This window comes from Erpetoichthys calabaricus, chromosome 11 (assembly GCF_900747795.2).
Source record: "Erpetoichthys calabaricus chromosome 11, fErpCal1.3, whole genome shotgun sequence".
Classification (NCBI taxonomy): domain Eukaryota; kingdom Metazoa; phylum Chordata; class Cladistia; order Polypteriformes; family Polypteridae; genus Erpetoichthys; species Erpetoichthys calabaricus.
In genome coordinates, this window is record NC_041404.2 from 44,972,467 (window position 1) to 44,992,766 (window position 20,300).

General features: G+C 38.9%; 1 protein-coding gene across 1 annotated transcript in view; it reads right to left on the minus strand.

Moving 5' to 3' along the window:
• Positions 1-1,940: 1,940 nt before the first annotated feature.
• The window catches only part of LOC114660002 (carcinoembryonic antigen-related cell adhesion molecule 3-like), a 32,001-nt gene continuing 13,641 nt past the window's right edge, over positions 1,941-20,300 (minus strand). Inside the window, exons 6-10 of the mRNA XM_028812536.2 lie at positions 11,800-12,090; positions 10,929-11,207; positions 8,295-8,327; positions 5,475-5,594; positions 1,941-2,026 (exon numbers count right to left, since the gene is read on the minus strand). Of these exons, the coding sequence (XP_028668369.1) occupies positions 1,941-2,026; positions 5,475-5,594; positions 8,295-8,327; positions 10,929-11,207; positions 11,800-12,090 (809 nt within the window). The remainder of the gene's footprint in view (positions 2,027-5,474; positions 5,595-8,294; positions 8,328-10,928; positions 11,208-11,799; positions 12,091-20,300) is intronic.

The window sequence follows — 20,300 nt, forward strand, 5'->3', positions numbered from 1 at the left end:
GCTGCTTTGCAGTAAGGAGATTGTGGAAGATTGTGGGTTCGCTTCCCAGTTCCTCCCTGTGTGGATAACGCTTTGAGTACTGAGAAAAGCGCTATATAAATGTAATGAATTATTATTATTATTAGCAGTTGTGCTAGTTTGCCATTGCTTTACTGTTTAACAGCAGGCAGCTAACAGAGTTTCAGCGTGTAGCTGGGCATGAGGAATGCACAGCAGACAACCTATTGAGCTGTCTTTGCGCAGCTGCTACAAGCACAGACAGTGAATAGGCAGCAACAGCAGTATATATATACTAGCCATGTAAGTCCATGCTGTAAAAAGCCCAGGGTCCTAGAAACTATTGAAATCATCTGAAAATAAACTGAAATGTAGAGATATCAGGTAATTGAAAGGAACTACTTTGGGCATCTCCCTCCTAGGAGAATTCGATTTGCTGACGTGCTCGCCTCGCTTGTGCATTAGCGGTGGGAGGAAATGTAAAAGGGATACCGGTTTGCCGATGTTAGCGTGCTGGCCTCCCTTGTGCTATTAGTGGCTAAGCAAGTTGTCTGTTTCCTCGGAGGCAGAGCCCTTACCCCAACTCCACCTCTCACTTCCGGGCCAGACAGACACACTTCCCTGCGTAGACATTTAAATATATATATATATATATTGTCACACACGTGCGTTTGGGAGTCAACCAAAGGGACGAGAAGACGACAATTCCACGCCAGCCCAACGGGAGTCGGGTTGCGCTAAACCTCTCTAACCGCAGATCAAACACGAGAAAGTCTGCCTGTGTTTGATTATGGTCCGACGACGTCACTTCCTGTCCCTGCCCTGAGTACATTACTTCCTGTCCTGGTTCCAAGGATGTCACTTTCGGTTCAGCCCTGATGACATCACTTCCCTTGAAATTGCTTAAAATCTCTCCATCCTCCATACCTGAGCAGTTCTGTGTTGGACTCCCTGTGTACACATTGTACGCAAATTTAAGCCTTTTGTAGCCATGGAAACTATACGGGTGGCTGCCCCAAACCTTTGTTGTGTATTCGGCTATTTCTTTCATAATATATGCAGTATATATATATATATATATATATATATATATATATATATATATATATATATATAGTCACAAACTCGAACAAGAGCCATAGCAAGGTTTGGGGCAGCCACCCGTATATTGTATATCCTGGCTGCAAAATTGAAAAAACAAGTGATAGCACTGGTGTGCACAGATTGAAAACAGAATTGAGGGAATAGGTGGAGGTTTTTAAAGGTCAGGATAGGAAGTGACATCAAAAGGGCCAGGACCGGTAGGGTCTTTATCCATTGGTTCTGACCAAGAAGTGACGTCAACAGGGCCAGGCGGAATTTCCCGTGAATGGTCTGCAGGAAAGTGAGAAAAAGAATCAGTGCACTCTGCCACATCCCGGTCTGATTCGGAGTTGCGATCATTCCAGCCCTTTAGCTGTCTGTGTTCATAGGTCTGAATTGCAATGGGATTATTTGGGTGGTCATCTACCAAACGTCCACCATGCCCTCTCATTTTCGAGAAGCAGATAATGGGTATGTCATAGAGTACACTGTGTCAAGTATGAGATCCAGCCACCTTGGCGCAACGTCTGAGGGTTCGCCTCAGGCTCTGATGTCCAAGGTTCGATCCTGAACTGGTTGTTTAGTTTAAAGAATCAACTGATTTCTATGTTGTCACAGTATGATGCTTGATCTTTAAATAACTGACCCACATTAATGGTTTTCATTAGAAAGCATGTACTTGTTCAATACCATTTACTAAACTGAAATACAAAATCAAGCTCATGATTGACGATAATTTCTTGATTTTATACTATGAAATGTATACTGTACATTCCTATGAATGCAGTCCTTCAGTGAAGTTCATTGACATGGTGCCATGTTCTCCAAAGGGTGGTTGACTTATGCGCCCTGTTGGACTTTCACTTGGGCTTTGCTTGTCTGATTTTTTTTAAGTCAAACAGATTCCATTTTTGTGGTGTCTTCTCTTCATCCTGGGAACTTTTACCTACATAAGAAAAACAGTCATTCAGAAAAATGAACGGGAATCAAGAAAACATTTAAACTTTTCTTTTGTGATTGGAGGCTCAGGAGAGTGGATTTTAATAAGTCAAGTCTGACTACACAAAGTCAGTATACAAGACTGGAACGTCCGAAGAGTTAAGAATTGGGTCTGATTTCCAATAGAGTGCTAAATTCTTAAGTCCAAACTCTAGCTACAGTACATGAAATGAACAAATCCCCACTTCGCTTTTGCCATGTTCAAGAGACAACCATTTTCAGCAATCTGCTGCTCCCATCCAAAGCTGTGAATACCTACAAAAGAGATCTGGCCATAAACATAAAAATCTGCAATCTCTCTGAGGAAAGTTACAATGGTGCCTGAAATCCTGACCCTTGTCTCTCTGAATTTTCATTAGATTTAAAACTGACTTTACTGCCCCTACCATAATAATGGAGACACTGTAATGCTATCTCTCAAACATTAATGCTTTTCGAATCCTTTGTGTTGTGTCTTTACTACACTGTGTGCTTTAGTTTGATTTCATGGTTGAGCACTGGTAGCACACCTTACATACTGTATGAATCAAGAATCTCAGGTTTAAATCTCACACCCAGATGTTACCCTTGTGGGTTATCTTTCCACATTCCCCAAAAAAGGTGTAGATTTGGGTAAATAATTGACCTTACCATGGGATGGTCTCCTATCCTACCTTGTGCCCAGAGTTGCTGTGGACCCTGAATTAACTTAAATAAGCCTTAAATAATCTCGCTCCATCTTATATTTCAGAATGTCTTACACCTTACACTCCAAATCATAACCTTAGATCTTCAAAGGAGTGTCTGCTTAGAATTCCAAGAGCTAAACTTAGAAGAAGTGGTGAGGCGGCCTTCTGCTGTTATGCACCTAAAATCTGGAATAGCTTACCAATAAGAATTCACCAATCTAATACAGTGGAGTACTTTAAAAAACTGCTGAAAACACTTTACTTTAACATGGGTTTCTCATAGCTTCATCTTAGTTTAATCCTGATGCTCTGTATATTCAATTAATTATCATTATTATTCATGGTGGCTCCAAAATCTAACCTCTACTTTTTCTTCTGTTCTTTTTCCAGTTTTCTGTGGTGGCGATCTGCACCACCACCACCTGATCAAAGCATCGTGATGTCCCTACATTGATGGATTAAGGGCCAGAAGTCCACATGACCGTCATCATCAAGTTCTTCCATCAGAATCAATGAGGACTGATTGAATACAATGAGGACTGATTGAGGTCATTGATGTTAGGTAGAATGGCTAGAGGGGGCTGGGTGGTCTTGTGGCCTCAGAACCCCTGCAGAGTTTTTTTTTTTCTACAGCGGTCTGGAGTTTTTTTTTTTGTTTTTTTCTGTCCACCCTGGCCATCGGATCTTACTTTTATTCTATGTTAATTAGTGTTCCCTTATTTTAATTCTTACTTATTTTGTCTTTTTTCTCCTTCTTCATCATGTAAAGCACTTTGAGCTATATTATTTGTATGAAAATGTGCTATAGAAATAAATATTGCTGTTGTTGAATTGGGTTAAATAGGTTTGATAATGACATGTTATGTTCATTTGAATTGTACAGAGTCCTCAAGGATTTTGCCTGGGATCTAATTATAGTCTTTTACTATCTCATGCGACTTTGTGCTATAATATTTTGTGTTATATTAAATCCCATGAGATGGTGCACACTCTGAAATTTGCCATGGTAAGAAACACAGATATTTCAAGGTAAAGTAGTTCCTTCTGCTAAGGAAGGCAGAACCTTTGATCTGCACTCACTAATAATGATGTTGGAGAGTGGCGACATCATACATGTTGATTAACACACGAGTAAGAATTTCACTGTCCTCTGTGCACGTGACAATAATGACCTTATAAACTGATATTAAATAGACATTGATGGACTGATACATACACTCATCATCCTATTTCCGTCCTTTTTACAGAATAGGAAGTAACCACGACAGAGTGAGAGCCATCTCCAGGTGATTTGTTAACCTGGAGTTGGCCTTGGAGGGCACAATTTACACCCTCCCCACACTTTTTATTCTACATTTTAGAATTGCTATGGTCTTTGATGAACTAGCATCCCATCCATGACTGTTTTCTTTGCTGCACCCAATGTTGTAGGACAGGCTCCATCCCACCTTGGATGCTAAATTAGGTTCCCAGGCCTTCAACTGGTCTAAGAATGTCGTATAAATTTCTTTGCTTCAATATTGTACCTCCAACAGTCTAAAATCATTTTAAAGTTCTGGTTTGAGACACACAGGGTCTACATGGTATGATGTTCAACAGGACTGCTCTTGAGGCATAAAGTATTTTCAGAATACTTAGTAAGATCTTCTTGAATATTAAGAAACTAATACAGTAGGTGCTTCAAAGATTTTTTGTTTTAAACTCACACTTTTATGAATCTGTTTACTCTTCTCTACTTTACCTCACCTTGGCAAACCCCTGACACACAGCATTATCGACCTATTGTGTGATCATCTCATCAGATTTGAGGTGAAGAGAGACAAATGTTGTAATGATCCATCCATCCATCCATTTTCCAACCCGCTGAATCCGAACACAGGGTCACGGGGGTCTGCTGGAGCCAATCCCAGCCAACACAGGGCACAAGGCAGGAACCAATCCCGGGCAGGGTGCCAACCCACCGCAGTGTTGTAATGATGATAAAATTATATATTTTTATGTTTTTATAAGCTGAAACAAATAAAGTCACGATCAGGGGCGGCACAGGACTCGAGACCAATTAATTGAATGGGATAGGTAGGTATTCAATTAAAAAAAGTCATTCCCATGATGCTTTAGTTTCCTGTTTATGATTTGCACTGTTTATTCTGGTAGTAACCGTTTAGCAATATTTTACCAAAAAAGCAAGTGTTTTTCATGTTTTGAACATAAGACTGGTGGATTACGTGGCACAAGTTACATGTCTTTTTCTCCATGAACATTTCTTTGCATCATTTACATTTGTCCACTATTGGTCACTATTGAGGCCCACTCTATGAGGAACTTTTTATCTCCTTTCTCCAGCAATGCAAACCACTTTCGGCCACCACCACAAACTACATGGGGTAAGAGAGAGAGGTTAGGAGCACGAGCTGATACAGCGCATTGCCGCACCCACCACATGACGATCCCAGATTACAACCTGAGTGCAGCTATGCAATGGGTGATACCTCAGCACCACATTAGTTTAGATGGAATGGAACCAATGTGAGGTTTTTTTATGGTGGCTGGAGTGCCAATTCTGCCACCAACGCCCAGGTTTTTCCTTGCAGGTTGGAGGGCCTACATGCAGGGCTGGATGCAGATTAACATCATACCCAGGACGGAGCAATTGCAGGTTAAGGACCTTGCTCAAGGGCCCAACGAAGTGGTAAATAAAAAATAATAATTTTAATGGTAATGTCTTACTCAGCCTTTTCTGAAGTTCAAGGAGTAGTGTTTCAATTCCTTTCCAATAAAAAAGACCCAGAATGATAAGAAGAAGAAGAATGACTGCAACCACATGACGGAATATTCCATAGATTACATCTGAATGGTTGAGAAACAGATACAAAAAAGAAAGGTACACTTTCAGCAAAACGGTAACTTCTGGAATCAAGAGATCACTTCATGAGAGATTTATACATAATATCTAATTTTGGATTACAGACAGAATGTTTTCTGAAAGGTTTGCACATTTATTTAAAATTACAAACTGAACTCTCTCAAAAATATTCAGACCCTTTGCTGTGGCAAAGATGCATCCTGATTACTTTAACGACCCTTCAGATGTCCCTAAAACTTGTCGCAAAGTTTCTAAAGTTTCCTGGGAGCACAGTGGACTGGATAATTGTGAAATGGAAGATGTCTGGAACCACCAGAACTCTTCTTAGAGTCGGCCGTCCAGCCAAACTGAATTACTGAGCAAGTAATGACCAAGAACTCAATGTTCACTGTAAGAGAGCAACAGAAGTCATCTGCTGAGATGGAAGAACCTGTTGAATGCACAACTATCTCAGCTGCTCTCCATTAATCAGGCAATTATGGTCAGATGGAAGCCATTATTCACAGTTTAAAAGACTCTAAAAGTATGATTAAAAATGATTTGAAAGTAATTAGACATGTTTTTCAATATAAGTGTGTCAAGAAACACAATTGAGGCTCCTTCATACCTACAGTAATACACCTTTAAAATGCTTTACTGTCAGTGCTCAGTGCTATTTTTATCTTTAGCTGAGTCTGACGTTTCTTCTTTTTTTCAATTCTTTGCGCACATTTGAGGGGGTTGTTGATGTTGTTGTTTCTGATAGTATTTCTTGAGCTTTTATGAAAAGCAAAATTTGCCAGTTGATAGATAGATAGATAGATAGATAGATAGATAGATAGATAGATAGATAGATAGATAGATAGATAGATAGATAGATAGATAGATAGATAGATAGATAGATAGATAGATAGATAGATATGAAAGGCACTATATAAAACAGAGATGTCATATGTAATTTAATAAGGTTGTGCAGGAGATGGAGGTAAACAGAGTAGTACAAGAATTAGATACAGTCTTACTACTGATGATGAAGAAGTTGTTTCTGCAACAAATATCGCCAAATTGTAGAGAACAAATTGAAGATTTGATAAAAGAAATTGCAATGTTAGCTGCCCTTTCCAACAAGATCGATTATATTGCTTCTGTAAACATAGAGTGATTTGTATGAAAAACTAGGATTCTCCTGATAGATAGATAGATAGATAGATAGATAGATAGATAGATAGATAGATAGATAGATAGATAGATAGATAGATAGATAGATAGATAGATAGATAGATAGATAGATAGATAGATAGATAGAACTTTATTTGCAGTATTTAAAAAAGTGGTGAGAAGTTCTAAGTTATCATAGTAATGTCTTAGTAAATTTAACGTCATGCACAGAGATTGTTTTCTGTGCTATGTGATCGTGTTGGCCAAAAACTACTTCAGGTGTTGATTGGTGCTTTCTGTTTTAAGATAGATAGATAGATAGATAGATAGATAGATAGATAGATAGATAGATAGATAGATAGATAGATAGATAGATAGATAGATAGATAGATACTTTATTAATCCCAATGGGAAATTCACAATATGGCAGTCTGACACCGTTTATGTGAAAATGTATTTATGTATGGCTTAGAAGCACTTTTGTTTAGAGTAAAGGGCAATTTATTTTAGAAGGGTGTCATTTATAGTGGGCGATGCGATCATCAATACTGCTACACAAACAAAACTGCAGTACACTGGGTCTGAGAACAGTCCCGGCAGCTCTAAGTTTAGATGTTTAGTATGTTCTCTTGTGTGTGTGTGTGTGTGTGTGTGTGTGTGTGTGTAGTTTCTCCCCCTTCATTCCAAAGGTGAACTGGTTGGTCTCATTAGTAGCTCCAGATTGTTCCTGCATGAGTGAAGGTGCACTGCGATAGACTGGCATGTTGTAGAGGTTTGAATCCTACTCTGCTATACATGGCACTTAATAGTCGTGCACCTTTCACCACTCCGCTTGAAGCTTGGAATAGCACATAGTGATTTTAGGCTTGTGTGCAGCTGCTTGAAAATAAAACCCCATTTCATGAAACTTCCTATGCACAGTTCTTGCACTGTTGTTGCTTCCAGAGGCAGTTTGGAACTCTTTTGTGAGTGATATAACAGAGGATAGACCATAATGCTGTTCAGCACTCGGTGGCACTGCCCGTTGAGTTTCCATGGTCTACCACTTCATGATTGAGCTTAGTTGGTGCCCCTTAATGTTTCCACTTCACAATAACAGCACTTACAGTTGATTGGGGCAGATCTAGCAGAGCAGAAAGTTAACATACTAACACATGGCAAAGATGGCATTACTGAGCTCTTCAGCATGACTGTTTGTCAATAGAGATTGCATGGCTTTTCTTGATTGTATGCACTTGTCCACACTCAGTAACAGTGAAACACCTGAACTCCATAATTTGGTGGGATGTCTACATACTTTTTGGCCATATAGTGTATCTTATAATGTGAAAAATTAGTTTACGGTATATTCTAGTGTTAAGGCAGCAGTCAGGTCTTTCTGTCTCAATCCACACCATAGAAATTGCTAATTGTTTTACTTTTCTGCAATGCATAACTTTAAAGTATCACAAGGTCACAGTTGCTCTTACTGGCATCAGCATGCATTAGAGTAGGCTGCAAAACAGGAGTTGAAAATTCGAGAAGCCTTATAAAAGATATGTTATTACCTGAGGAAGAAATTCTGAAGATGGTATTTGAATCTTCAGTCAAAATGTTCAGTGCAGATGAGAATAAAAGAAAAAAAAATTACAATTATATAGCACTATATTGTACTCAAAAGAGTTAAACAAAACAATAAACAGAAACAAATAACTGATTAAAAAGCAGACACTATTGTTTAGTCTTGTTTAATGCTGTTTGATGTACTTATTACCCCTGCGTAAAATTCCATATCAGGGTAATTTGTCTTTCCACTGTTACACTGATGTATTTCCAGACCTCTCCTAATATTTCATATAGCTCTAGCCCAATGCTTTTAATGTTTGGGTGGCATTCGGAAGTGGATGGCTGAAACTGTTTTAAAGTTAAATGGCAAATCAGAAGCTATACAACTCTTCACAAAATTAATAGAAGGTAAAGAAATATTTGAATGAATGACCTACTGGGTACTACATGACAGAGTAAAAAAAAGCCTGCAGTTCAATTTATTACTATGGATGGTCATTTGATTGCTTTCTCCCGTTTGGTTACAGATCCTGGGGTTACAGTTTATCCTCTTAAAGACACAGTGCCACAAGAATATGTTTTTTTTAAATTATTTAAGGTACATAGATTAGACCATTAGACCACTTGTATTTATACACCAGTCTGAGAAGTTGGGTTCAAATCCCACTACTCATGCTGTGTGACCCTAAGCAAGTCACTTAACCTGCCTGTGCTCCAAATTGGAAAAATAAAATTAAGCGTAACCAGCTGTATCAAAAATGTTGTAAGTTGCCTCGGATAAAGACATCAGCCGTAAATGTAATGCTTTTTTCTCTCCAGTCGTGCAGTTTTCTTTTTGCTGCCCTCTTCTGAAAAAATATATAGAGATTGCAATTTGTTGAAAACAGTGATGGCACGTGTGCTAACAAATACATGGAAACACTTAAAGATTCTCCTTCTTGTCTACAGATATGTTAACACACCTCACCCTGAATATCTCTTGGGTCTGCTCACCTTTCAAACAGCAAGTAGTTCTCTCAAAACCCGGTGTGCTAACTTTTTGGGTGTTTCATGGACTGAGCTGCGGACTACAGGTAACCATTCTTTTAGTCATATTGGTCTTTGCTTATGGAACAATCTTACGTTTGGCTACTTAAAAAAGAAATGTAAAATGTTTTATTCATCTTTTTCATTGTGTTTTTGGTAATTCTCAATGACTAGTTTTTATTTAAATATTTTAATATCCCACAGCGTTGGGGGCGGAGTTGTGGCTCTGAGGCTAGGAATTTGCACTGACAATCAGAAGGTTGCCGGTTCAAATCCTGTAAACGCCAAAAGTGACTCTACTTCGTTGGGCCCTGCCTGCAATTGCTCTATCCTGGGTACGACATTAATCTTCATCCTGCCCTGCATGTTGGTGGCAGTATTGGCACTGCAGCCACCATAAAAAACCTCTCACTGTTCCATTCCACCTGAACTAGTGTGGTGCTGAGGTGTCACCCGTTGCATGGCTGCACTCGGGTCCTAATCTGGAATCCTGAGTTGGTCTGTCATGTGGTGGGTACGGCAATGGGCGGTATCAGCGCGTGCTCCTAACCTCCTCAATATCCTACTTACATGTATACTTTTATTTAGATTTCTCTAGCAAATGTCTATAAGCAATTTTATTAAATTCTCTTTGTTTAGTAATTGATTTTTACTTTCTGATGCACCTAGAGATCCATCCATTTTCCAACCCGCTGAATCGCGATCTCGTTCTTTCGGTCACTACCCAACATCAGACAAGATCTTCTCAAATAACGTTGCCATCATTTACACCTGATTATAATTTTAGGCATTTGAAGTAGTGATAAATGTAGGGGTGCACTTACTTTTTCCATGTGCAAAATCTGCCTTCATCCATCCATTTTCCAACCTGCTGAATCCGAACACAGGGTCACGGGGGTCTGCTGGAGCCAATCTCAGCCAACACAGGGCACAAGGCAGGAACCAATCCCAGGCAAGGTGCCAGCCCACCGCAGGACACACACAAACACACCCACACACACCAAGCACACACTAGGGCCAATTTAGAATCACCAATCCACCTAACCTGCATGTCTTTGGACTGTGGGAGGAAACCGGAGCGCCTGGAGGAAACCCACACAGACACGGGGAGAACATGCAAACACCACGCAGGGAGGACTTGGGAAGCGAACCCAGGTCCCCAGGTCTCCCAACTGTGAGGCAGCTGTGCTACCCACTGTGCCGCGGTGCTGCCTGCACCTAGAGACCACCATGGTATTTGGTTTGCCACATAAATAAAATGCATCATAGAGTTTTCAAGTGCCTCCTTGCCTTAAGCGCCCTACTTGAGTCAGTTTGTGAAGCTCCAGATTTGCTGACATTCATTGATAATCCACTTCTTATTTTCCCCTTCATTTTAATTGGCTGGACTTCTAATTTTACTTTTTAACGACTTTCTGCTGTATTGAGCTGTAATAACCTCCTTTACATAATCATTTAATTTTTAAATCTGTACATTAAAATTTCATTTATCTATCACATGGCACACCAAATCATTCATGCCAAGTCCATACAGACTCTGTGAAAGGAAATCATGTAAAGGCAGAGAAATCATGCAAGCATTTCCATTTGGTGTTCAAAGCTCCACTTACCTGTCACGATTAACTTGATGAGCTCTGAGTAAATCTTACTTCCATCCTCATCAAACATATCCATTCTGTAAATTCCTCCATCTACCTCTTCAGTCGTTTTAATCTTCAAAGTACCATTTTGGAAAATTTCTATTCTATCAAAGCAGCTTACGTGGTGTGTCACATTCCACTGACCAAGTAGCAAGTCTCCCTTCTTCCATTCTATAGATGCCATTCCCAAAGTTATGTTTTGAGGATGGAGGAATACAGGCGCTCCCAAAAATGCCAGTTGAGTGTTGTCTTAAGGGACAAAACAGAATAAGTCAGGACATGTATATAACATGTCACAAAATTAATAGAAGATAAAGAAATATCTTAATAAGTGACCTCTTTCCTGAACAGTTTACTCAGAAGCCAGAAACAGACTAAAAAATGATCCAGAAATCAGGACATTTTCACCAGGCTATATGGTTGGAGGTTTCAGACAAAAGCTTGCAGGGACTGAGGCCAGATGATAATCTTTGACTACATGTGGGTGAGACAGTTATACATGCAAATAAGGAATGGTGTATCATGGGATATGAATGGACAAGATGGATGAATGATATACTACATCAACTTTGCTAAGTAATGAGGCCACAAACTTCATACAGCTATGGAGAAACGTTATGAAGAGTTAGATGAAGTTTTAGAGGAATGTCTTTCTTTCTAAGAGTGATGGGGAGCTCCATTGATCCATCCTTCCACAAATATATCTATTGTTGCCATCCAGAATGGTCTTACACTACAGCGCTGTCAGAATATGCTTCATATACTAAAATCCTTGACTATGATTCAGTGCGTCTGAGAGTGTGAGGTTATGTTACTTTAAATAGTGAAGGGACCAACTTACCAAATACGACTAAGAAAATCGAGTTTTTCAGCACATTTCTATCATTCTCATCAAACACGTCCACTGTATACATTCCAGAATCATTCATTGACATCTTTCCAAGTCTCAAGCTTCCATTTGGAAATATCTCTGCATTGCTGTTGGTTGACACAGCTACCAATTGATTTTTCAACTTTATCAGTGTTTGTTTCTCTTTCTTCCATATGACATTATACATTTTTCCCAAGTCTCTGCTGATGTGGAGAATCACATAATCTCCACTGAAGACACTCATGTGCATCTGGTTATTTTCTGCAGATAATGGAGAGAAAGTGAGAGAGTGACCAATGATGTAGTGGACACGTGTTTCTGAATGAGGAGTATTAATATCTACAACATTACTAAGAAAACCCACTGTGGCGGATGGTTGGAACTCTTGCCTGACTGGGACACCTTTAAAATGGAAGAACTGGGGAATAGAGTGTGAAAAGGGCATTTTCTCCCCCAGAACACTAGATGGCAGCCTCAACCCCACCCCCCACCCCCCAAGGTAGGGGCTGCTGTGGCACCACAGATTCTCACAGGTCTTCATGGGGGATGGAGTTCTGTTACTTGGCCCTGTTAGGTCCCATGGACACCACCAGGGAGTGATACAAGGACTTTGGAGCCCTACTTTGTTGGGCTCCCACCTCACCCAGAAGCGCTTCCAGGCCATGTTAACAGGCTCCTGGGTGTCATATAAAAGAAGTCCACTGCTGCAGTTCCAGGAGCCAGAGTTGGGAGGTAGCAGACGAAGCTTGCTGGAGGAAGGAGGCAGCTGGGACAGAGAGAAAAAAGAAAGAGAAAGAATGAAAACAAAGTGCTTATCTGTGCTTATTTACTATGCTTGAAACTGTGCTTGTGTTGGAAATGACCGGGATGCATTTCCCACAACAAAATAAAAGCCTGTGTGTGTTGCTGCCTGTGTTTGCGTGTGTCAGGTATGGGATGCTGGAGCACCACCTGCAGGCCACACCTGCAAAGGATGTCCTTTTTATGGCATTTGGATTAGAAATAAGATCATCTTCTTCTCCAGCAGAAACTTTACAATTCTACACTGTTATCACTAAATCCACCTTGTCAATTTCCATAACTCTCTGGTTTAGTGGTTCAACTCTTCAAGGTAGAAGCTAACTGCAGCATATCAATTAGCCTACAGAATGGGTTATTGGCCAGCCATTCACTACCTCTTTGAATCCACAATTAGAAAGGATGAAGGCAAACAAATGATACCCAACATCTTCTAGTCTCATCACTGTTTTTTCTAAAAATGCTTTAGGTTTATGAAGTCAAAATCCATTACAAATTTTAATAGCTTCTGTCTATGCATAGTAATATAGAGCTTGACGATAAACCTGTAAGAGCACTGAGAAATGTATTCATTCTCACTTTTGACATCTATAATGTATTTAGTACTTTACAAAGCACATCACCATATTGACTAAAAGAACATAATTCGAAAAAACAAGAAACAGTTTAGTTCACCAATGAAACGTAACACATGTAGACATGTAAACCTGACTACCCTAAGGAATAGAAAAACAGGAATACTTAAAAAATGTGAAAGGTTCATACAGAGAGAATCCCGACCAAAATCTGAACCCAAAAACTCTGGAGCTGTAAGGCAGCAGTGCTAACCTCTGTAGTATCAAACCATCCTGCCATATGTGAGTGAATACGATAGATGTTTATTTTTTTATTCTGGATTTATTCAATAACTTTCCTAAATGTGTGACTTAAGGGTGTGATATGCTTTCCTGTTTTACTTTCAATATTAATGAAAAAATATTATGTTATTATAAGTATTGGGAATAACTTTCTTGCAACCTGCTCTATTCAGAGAACCATAATCAATTCTCGTATAAATTAAGAACTAGGGACCACTACATGCAAGTTGTAAGTTGGTAAGGACAAAAAAAAAATTGACCATCCCAATGGCCACGGTGAAAAGCTGAGGAGGTAAAAGTTTCAAGGACACTGCAATGAACTGAGTGCACTCCATTAGCAAAGAGGATAATGGCCTCTAAAAGAACCAACAGACAGGCTTACCTTAGGCAACCTGGTTCCAAACAACAATGGCTGGCTTTGGCCTACAAAGGCCTAAAATTGGCCCTGGCTTGAAAAATTCAAATTACTCCTTTAAAATTCCCAAAATATGAAAGAAATAAAGTTATTTTCTCTTCTAGGAAGAGGAACTGTCTTGCTATTAAAGACAAAGTCAATGTAAATGGTCATGGATGCAAACTGTATTGTAGTAGCCAGCACATTACCCTGAAGAAAAGTGGAGTCGAATAGGTGATTGACAGCAAAATGTCTCTACATTCTGAAGCATCGGGGCATTGGATAAATAAAGCCTCACAAAAAATATGAGGATAATCATAGAAATAGACAGACACAAGATGCAGTTCTGGAAGAAAATTGAGAACACTGGAAGAGAGAATTTGACTTCAGATAGCAGTGGCTAGCTTCAGTAGCTGTTACTTTACAAGATGTTTCCATTAGCCATAAGATCGTGAATGTGATTCTCTGAAAGTACATCTCTGAATCGTTTATTGTTAAATAAATATGCCTGTTATTAGACTTTACTCTCGTTCAATGTCTTGGGCCCTCATGCATAACGCTGTGTGTAGAATTCACACTAAAACATGATGTACGGACAAAAGCGGAAAAGTGCGTATACACAAAAAAATTCAGATGCATGATTCTATGTGTACGCCAACTTCCACGTTCTTCCGCTACATAAATCCCGGTCAGTGTGGAAAGTAACACACATACACACGCCTGCCGCCACTCCCCAACTCCTCCCAGAATTATGCCTCTTTGAATATGCAAATCAATATAAATAGCCCTTAAGCTCAGCATTCTGTGACAAAATAGAAGAATTTCAGCGAATACCAAGTGGAGGCAAGGAAAACATACAATTTGTTGGTTTAAACAGTGGTATAAACAACAAAAAGAATTTGATTGACTGGCATAGCGTGTCAGAGAAATTCGAAAGCTCAAGTTCACAAATTCACACAGTGCCAAAATAAAAAAAGAAGTTGTCAGATATCAAAGTCGCCGTGAAAAGGAGAGTCGTAGCCCACCATCTGAGTGTCATATGAAAGCTTATTAGGGTACAGAGAAAAGACAAAAAATAGGCACACATTGGCAAAAAAGCTCAAAATGTCAACTTTAATCTCAAAATTTCCACTTTAATCACATAGTTTATTTTGTCATTAAAGTAGAACATCATAAACTTTATCTTAAAATCGTTTAATTTACTAGTTTCTCAAATACCATTGTAACTAAAGTAGCACGTTAAATGTTTTGCATTGTATGTATTCTTCTATGTGCTCTATGTGTGTGAATCACTATGTGCTTCTTAAACGGACTTTCTCTTCCTCCAACAGGATACAGAATCCATTACATGCATGATTTTGCAGCTCTCTGAATAATTATTTAAATTATTAAACATGGCAACACGATGGGGCAGTGATAGTGACGAACTGGTGCCCCATCCAGAAATTCTTCCTGCCTCACTCAAGATGCTTGCTGCGCCGTGCATGACCTTCGATGAAATAATTTATTGCAGCAGAACTAACCTCCTATTCCTATCCTTCCTTTTCTTTCTCCAAGTACCCAATCGCTACACAATCAGCTAAGAACACAGATTCTTCAAAACTTTCAAGGAACATTTAAATATCTTCGTAGTACATGTTTAATTATTCTATCCATCCAGTGTCACGCGAGCCCCAGCAAGAATACAGCGCAAAGCAGGAACAATCCCTGAACAGGGCTCTAGCGCTGCGACACCGTGTCCTCACATGTTTAATTATTAACAATATAGATTATTAAAATGATATTAACATTTTTTCTGTGTAATGTAAAAAACATATTTTGCCGCATTTCATCTTAAAGATGATATCGTGATCATATGTAAATACGCGCTTTATAAATTGGCTCAGGTTGTGCAATATTATAACTGTAGTGCAAGTTTACAGTGAGGTGATTGTACTTATAAGTAAAAACAGTTCTACAAGGAGCACTTGATGGACTGATTGAGTGCGTTTATAGTTCTTGGGATCAAACTGTTTCTGAATCACGAGGTCCCTACAGGAAAGGCTCTGAAGCGTTTGCCGTATGGGTGCAGTTCAATAGACAATGCTCATGGCTGAGGCAGAGTGTGCTTGATGCTGTATACCGATAATTCTCTTTCTGATCAGTGGCTGTAGAGCTGTGATTCCACATTCAGATACAGTGGGATAAATACTCTGAGTGGTGCATTGAGTGGAACAACGCTAAAGCAGCTATGGTATTTGGAACAGTGTGGCCATTCCGTGGACCATTATATTGTTACGGATCAATCAGATGTCTTAAACTAATAAACAATATGCAGTTAATTTCAGTGTATTTGATAAAGTCGTGTCAGGGATGAGGATCTAAAAAAGAAAGGGAAACCACACTGGAACAAAAGCACTGCTTTGACGCTGGGTGTCGCCAGTTTGCAAAACCGAGCAGAGAACTTGTGTACGCCAAGGATTTAGCTGGTGTGAAAATGTGCGTGGCTTTAAGCCAAGTTTTATACATCGCGATGTGAGCGTGGAAACGTGCGCACGCAACATTTTTGTGCATACACATTGTTTATACATGAGGCCCTTGGTCTTTCAATCTCAGTGCTCGTTACAGTGTTATTTTTGATGTTGTCAATGAAGTGACAACAATTAAATGCAGATTAGGACAGTATCCTACTTTATTATGTTTTCCTTCTTCTTCTACTACTACTACTACTAGATAGATAGATAGATAGATAGATAGATAGATAGATAGATAGATAGATAGATAGATAGATAGATAGATAGATAGATACTTTATTACTACTGCTACTTTATTACTACTCTTATTACTACTACTATTACTACTTTGAATGTTATTATTAATATTATGCAGAAGGACATGTAGGGGAGAGCACCATTAGCAGCTGTGTTATTTTAACCTTTTTTTATATATCGTTTCAAGATAATCTGTATTTATTCATCCCAAGGGGGTTTAATAATACTACATGCAAGTACAAATAAGCATGAGTAGCAAACAAAGGGCTCAGAAGGAAAAGCATAAGGCAGCAAAAGCACCATTAAAGTCTAAACCGGCTCCAAGTTCACAGTTTGGCCTTCCAGAGACTGACCTGGAACAGACGGGCAAAGGTACAGACCTGCCAGGACCTGACACGGCAACATTGGCTCCAACTGAGAGTGATAGTGGGAGCGAAACTGCGAGTGAGGTGGGCAAAGAGTATTTGTCAACTCCAGAACGATCATTGGAGCCAAGCATGGCCTTTTCATTCCCACTGTCTGCTTTAGCTATTTCCTCCCACGAGTCTGCCACATCATCCCCTACTGAACTTGTAACTCTGCCTATGGAGATCGGGGGAGACTGAAATGCACTCTCTGAATTGAAGATAATGATTGCCACGCTCACGGGGAAAATATATCACATAAAGCGAGATGCAAAGAAGAATAGAGAAATAAATAACAAAATTAAGGTCCTAAACGAGAAAAATGAGAAACTGCATCAGAATATTAAAGACCTAGAGCAATGTTTAAGTATGTTTACTACAACCTTTACAGAAATACTGTAAAAAATGTATGAAAAAATACAGGAAAAAACAAGTAAGTTACAGAGCAAAATTAAAGTACTTGCTGCTCAGCTTGAAGATGTTAAGTAAACATTCACATCCCGTATTGAAATGCAAAGTGCTCACGGACAAACTGTCAGAACTGGAAGTTAGATAGAGAAGGATCAACATCAGAATTGAAGGTCTTCTAGAAAAATGAGAAAGTCCAAATCCAGTGAAATTCATAGCTGAACTGTTCTCTAAAATAACTAGACAGGACTTTAAATCAGATATCGAGATCTCTGAGTGGTCTGGCCAAATTCGTCACACTAGCTATACAAAGGAAACCAGGGGTGTGGGAATCTTAATACACAGAACTATCTCATTTGTAGTGTCAGATGCAATATCTGAATCTGAAGGGTGATATGTCATGGTGATGGGCAATTTATCTAATAGTACAGTGATTTTGATTAATATCTAAGCACCAAACGTGGAAGACAGAGCTTTCTTCCAAAATGTATTTGCATCTATCCCTAATGTGGCTCCTATCAATTATGGAGAATCCACTGCATCCACTAAATAGTATCACTTCCAGACAGAAGAGCAGCTTCAGCGACAGACTGCTGTCACTGTCCTGCTCCACAGACAAATTGAGGAGATCGTTCCTCCCCCAAACTATGTGACTCTTTAATTCCACCCGGGGGGTAAACGTTAATATTTAACATTATACATAGTTATTGTCTGTTTTTCACTTGCATTATTATCAATCTTTAATTTAATATTATTTATTGTATCAGTATGCTGCTGCTGAAGAATGTGAATTTCCCATTGGGATTAATAAAGTATCTATCTATCTATCTATCTATCTATCTATCTATCTATCTATCTATCTATCTATCTATCTATCTATCTATCTATCAACACTCACAAAATTATAATGGCCGGAGACTTAGTTGTGTTTTAAATCCAGACCTGGATAGATCCTCAGATCCAACGGCAATAACATCTGATACTGCAAAGATAATTACACATTTTGTAATGGATCATAACTTATCTGACCCAAGGAGGTTCTTAAATCTAACCTAAGAGCATACTCCTTTCTTCTCACCCGTACATCATTGTTACTCAAGAATTGATTATTTCCTCATAGACGATAATTTTTTGCCCACTATCAAATCTTGTAAGTACGACACTATTGTTATCTCTGACCGTGCTCCTCTGGTAATGGGCTTAAATTGTTGCTTCCTACACACTCATCTCGTAGCTGGGGTCTTAACCCCCTGTCATTAGTTGATGAGAACTGCACAGAATTCATATGCAAGCAAATTAATTATTTTCTTGAGACAAATGCATCTTCTGAGGTCTCAGCAGGTATACTCTGAGAAACTCTAAAAGCATTTTTAAAAGGACTGATTATTTCATATTTTTCTCACAAAAAATAAACTGGAAAAAGGCATCTGAGTTAATCAGGTAAATTACCAGAATATTACTAATATTATTGTTGTTGTTGCCTTTGTGGTGAAGTCTTGTCTCATGGGGTTATGGGTATAAGAGAAAGAGTGCAGTCAACATAGATAGATAGATAGATAGATAGATAGATAGATAGATAGATAGATAGATAGATAGATAGATAGATAGATAGATAGATACTTTATTAATCCCAAGGGGAAATTCACATTGGTGATGGTGATCATAAGTGGAAATGTAGATTGTAGCTGCATTTTTGTGACAGGCTGATGAACGTAAACCTGCTGTATAACTACTATAGTTGGGGTTTGGGACACTCTGTTCAGGTCTACCTAATAAAGAGTCTGTAAGTGAGAATAGGGTTACCCTAGGACCCTTCCATGATAAACCAGATGTGTCTCCAAATTTGTATGGATACTGTATGTAAGATGCAAGTACAACTGGGAAATAAAGTGATTCTGATTCTTGTCAAATAGAAATACAGCCATGCTGCACTTAGAAAAGAACTTCGCCAAAATAATGGTTCGGTTTTTAATAGAAAACTGTTTGGTTTAGAACAATATCAATTAGCATTAATTAAATTAGCTAGTCATCCATTCATCCATTTTTTAATACTGGGTAAGGGCAATATCAAAGGAGAAAAAAAACTTTTAATAGGCCACATTTACTATACTGACTGCACCTCAAAATGCTTTACAAAAATTATATTACTTTATTTTGAGTTTTCATTTTTTTAAGATAAAAACATATTAGAAAAATATACTACTGAAATTGTTTAAAAATATCTAAATAACACAACAAATATCCATAACCTAATAAAGTATTCTGGTATATCTTATCTGAACTTATCATTAATTACAAACCAGAATGCACATTAAGATCTCAAGATGCTGGCCTGCTTATGATTCCTAGGATTAATAAAATAACAGTGGGAGGTCGAGCTTTTAGTTACAGGGCCCCTAAACTGTGGAGTGGTCTGCCTACTACTATAAGAGATGCCCCTTCGGTCTCAGCTTTCAAATCCCGGCTGAAGACTCACTACTTCAGTTTAGCACACCCTGACTAGAGCTGCTGATTATCTCTGCATATTGTATCTCTTTTGTTAGTCATTAGTACTAAAATATAAATAATACGACATTTATATACTGTTACTAACGCTTGTTTATTCTGTTTTTTTTCTCAATACTCACATGTGGCACTTGGTGCCAGTGCTCTAATGCCAGGTTGTTTGCCTGCCTATGGAAAAGTCATCACTGATAAAGGAGCATCATGGGGTAGAAGGGTCCTTTCATATGACTGGCCGGCCCAGCATTGACTCAGTTTTGGAATGACCAGTAGTGGGGAGGCGGCTATTTGGCCAAGGTCTCTGGCACTCTGATCAAATCTGTATCCTCATAAATTATAGTTGTGTACTTAGTGAGTG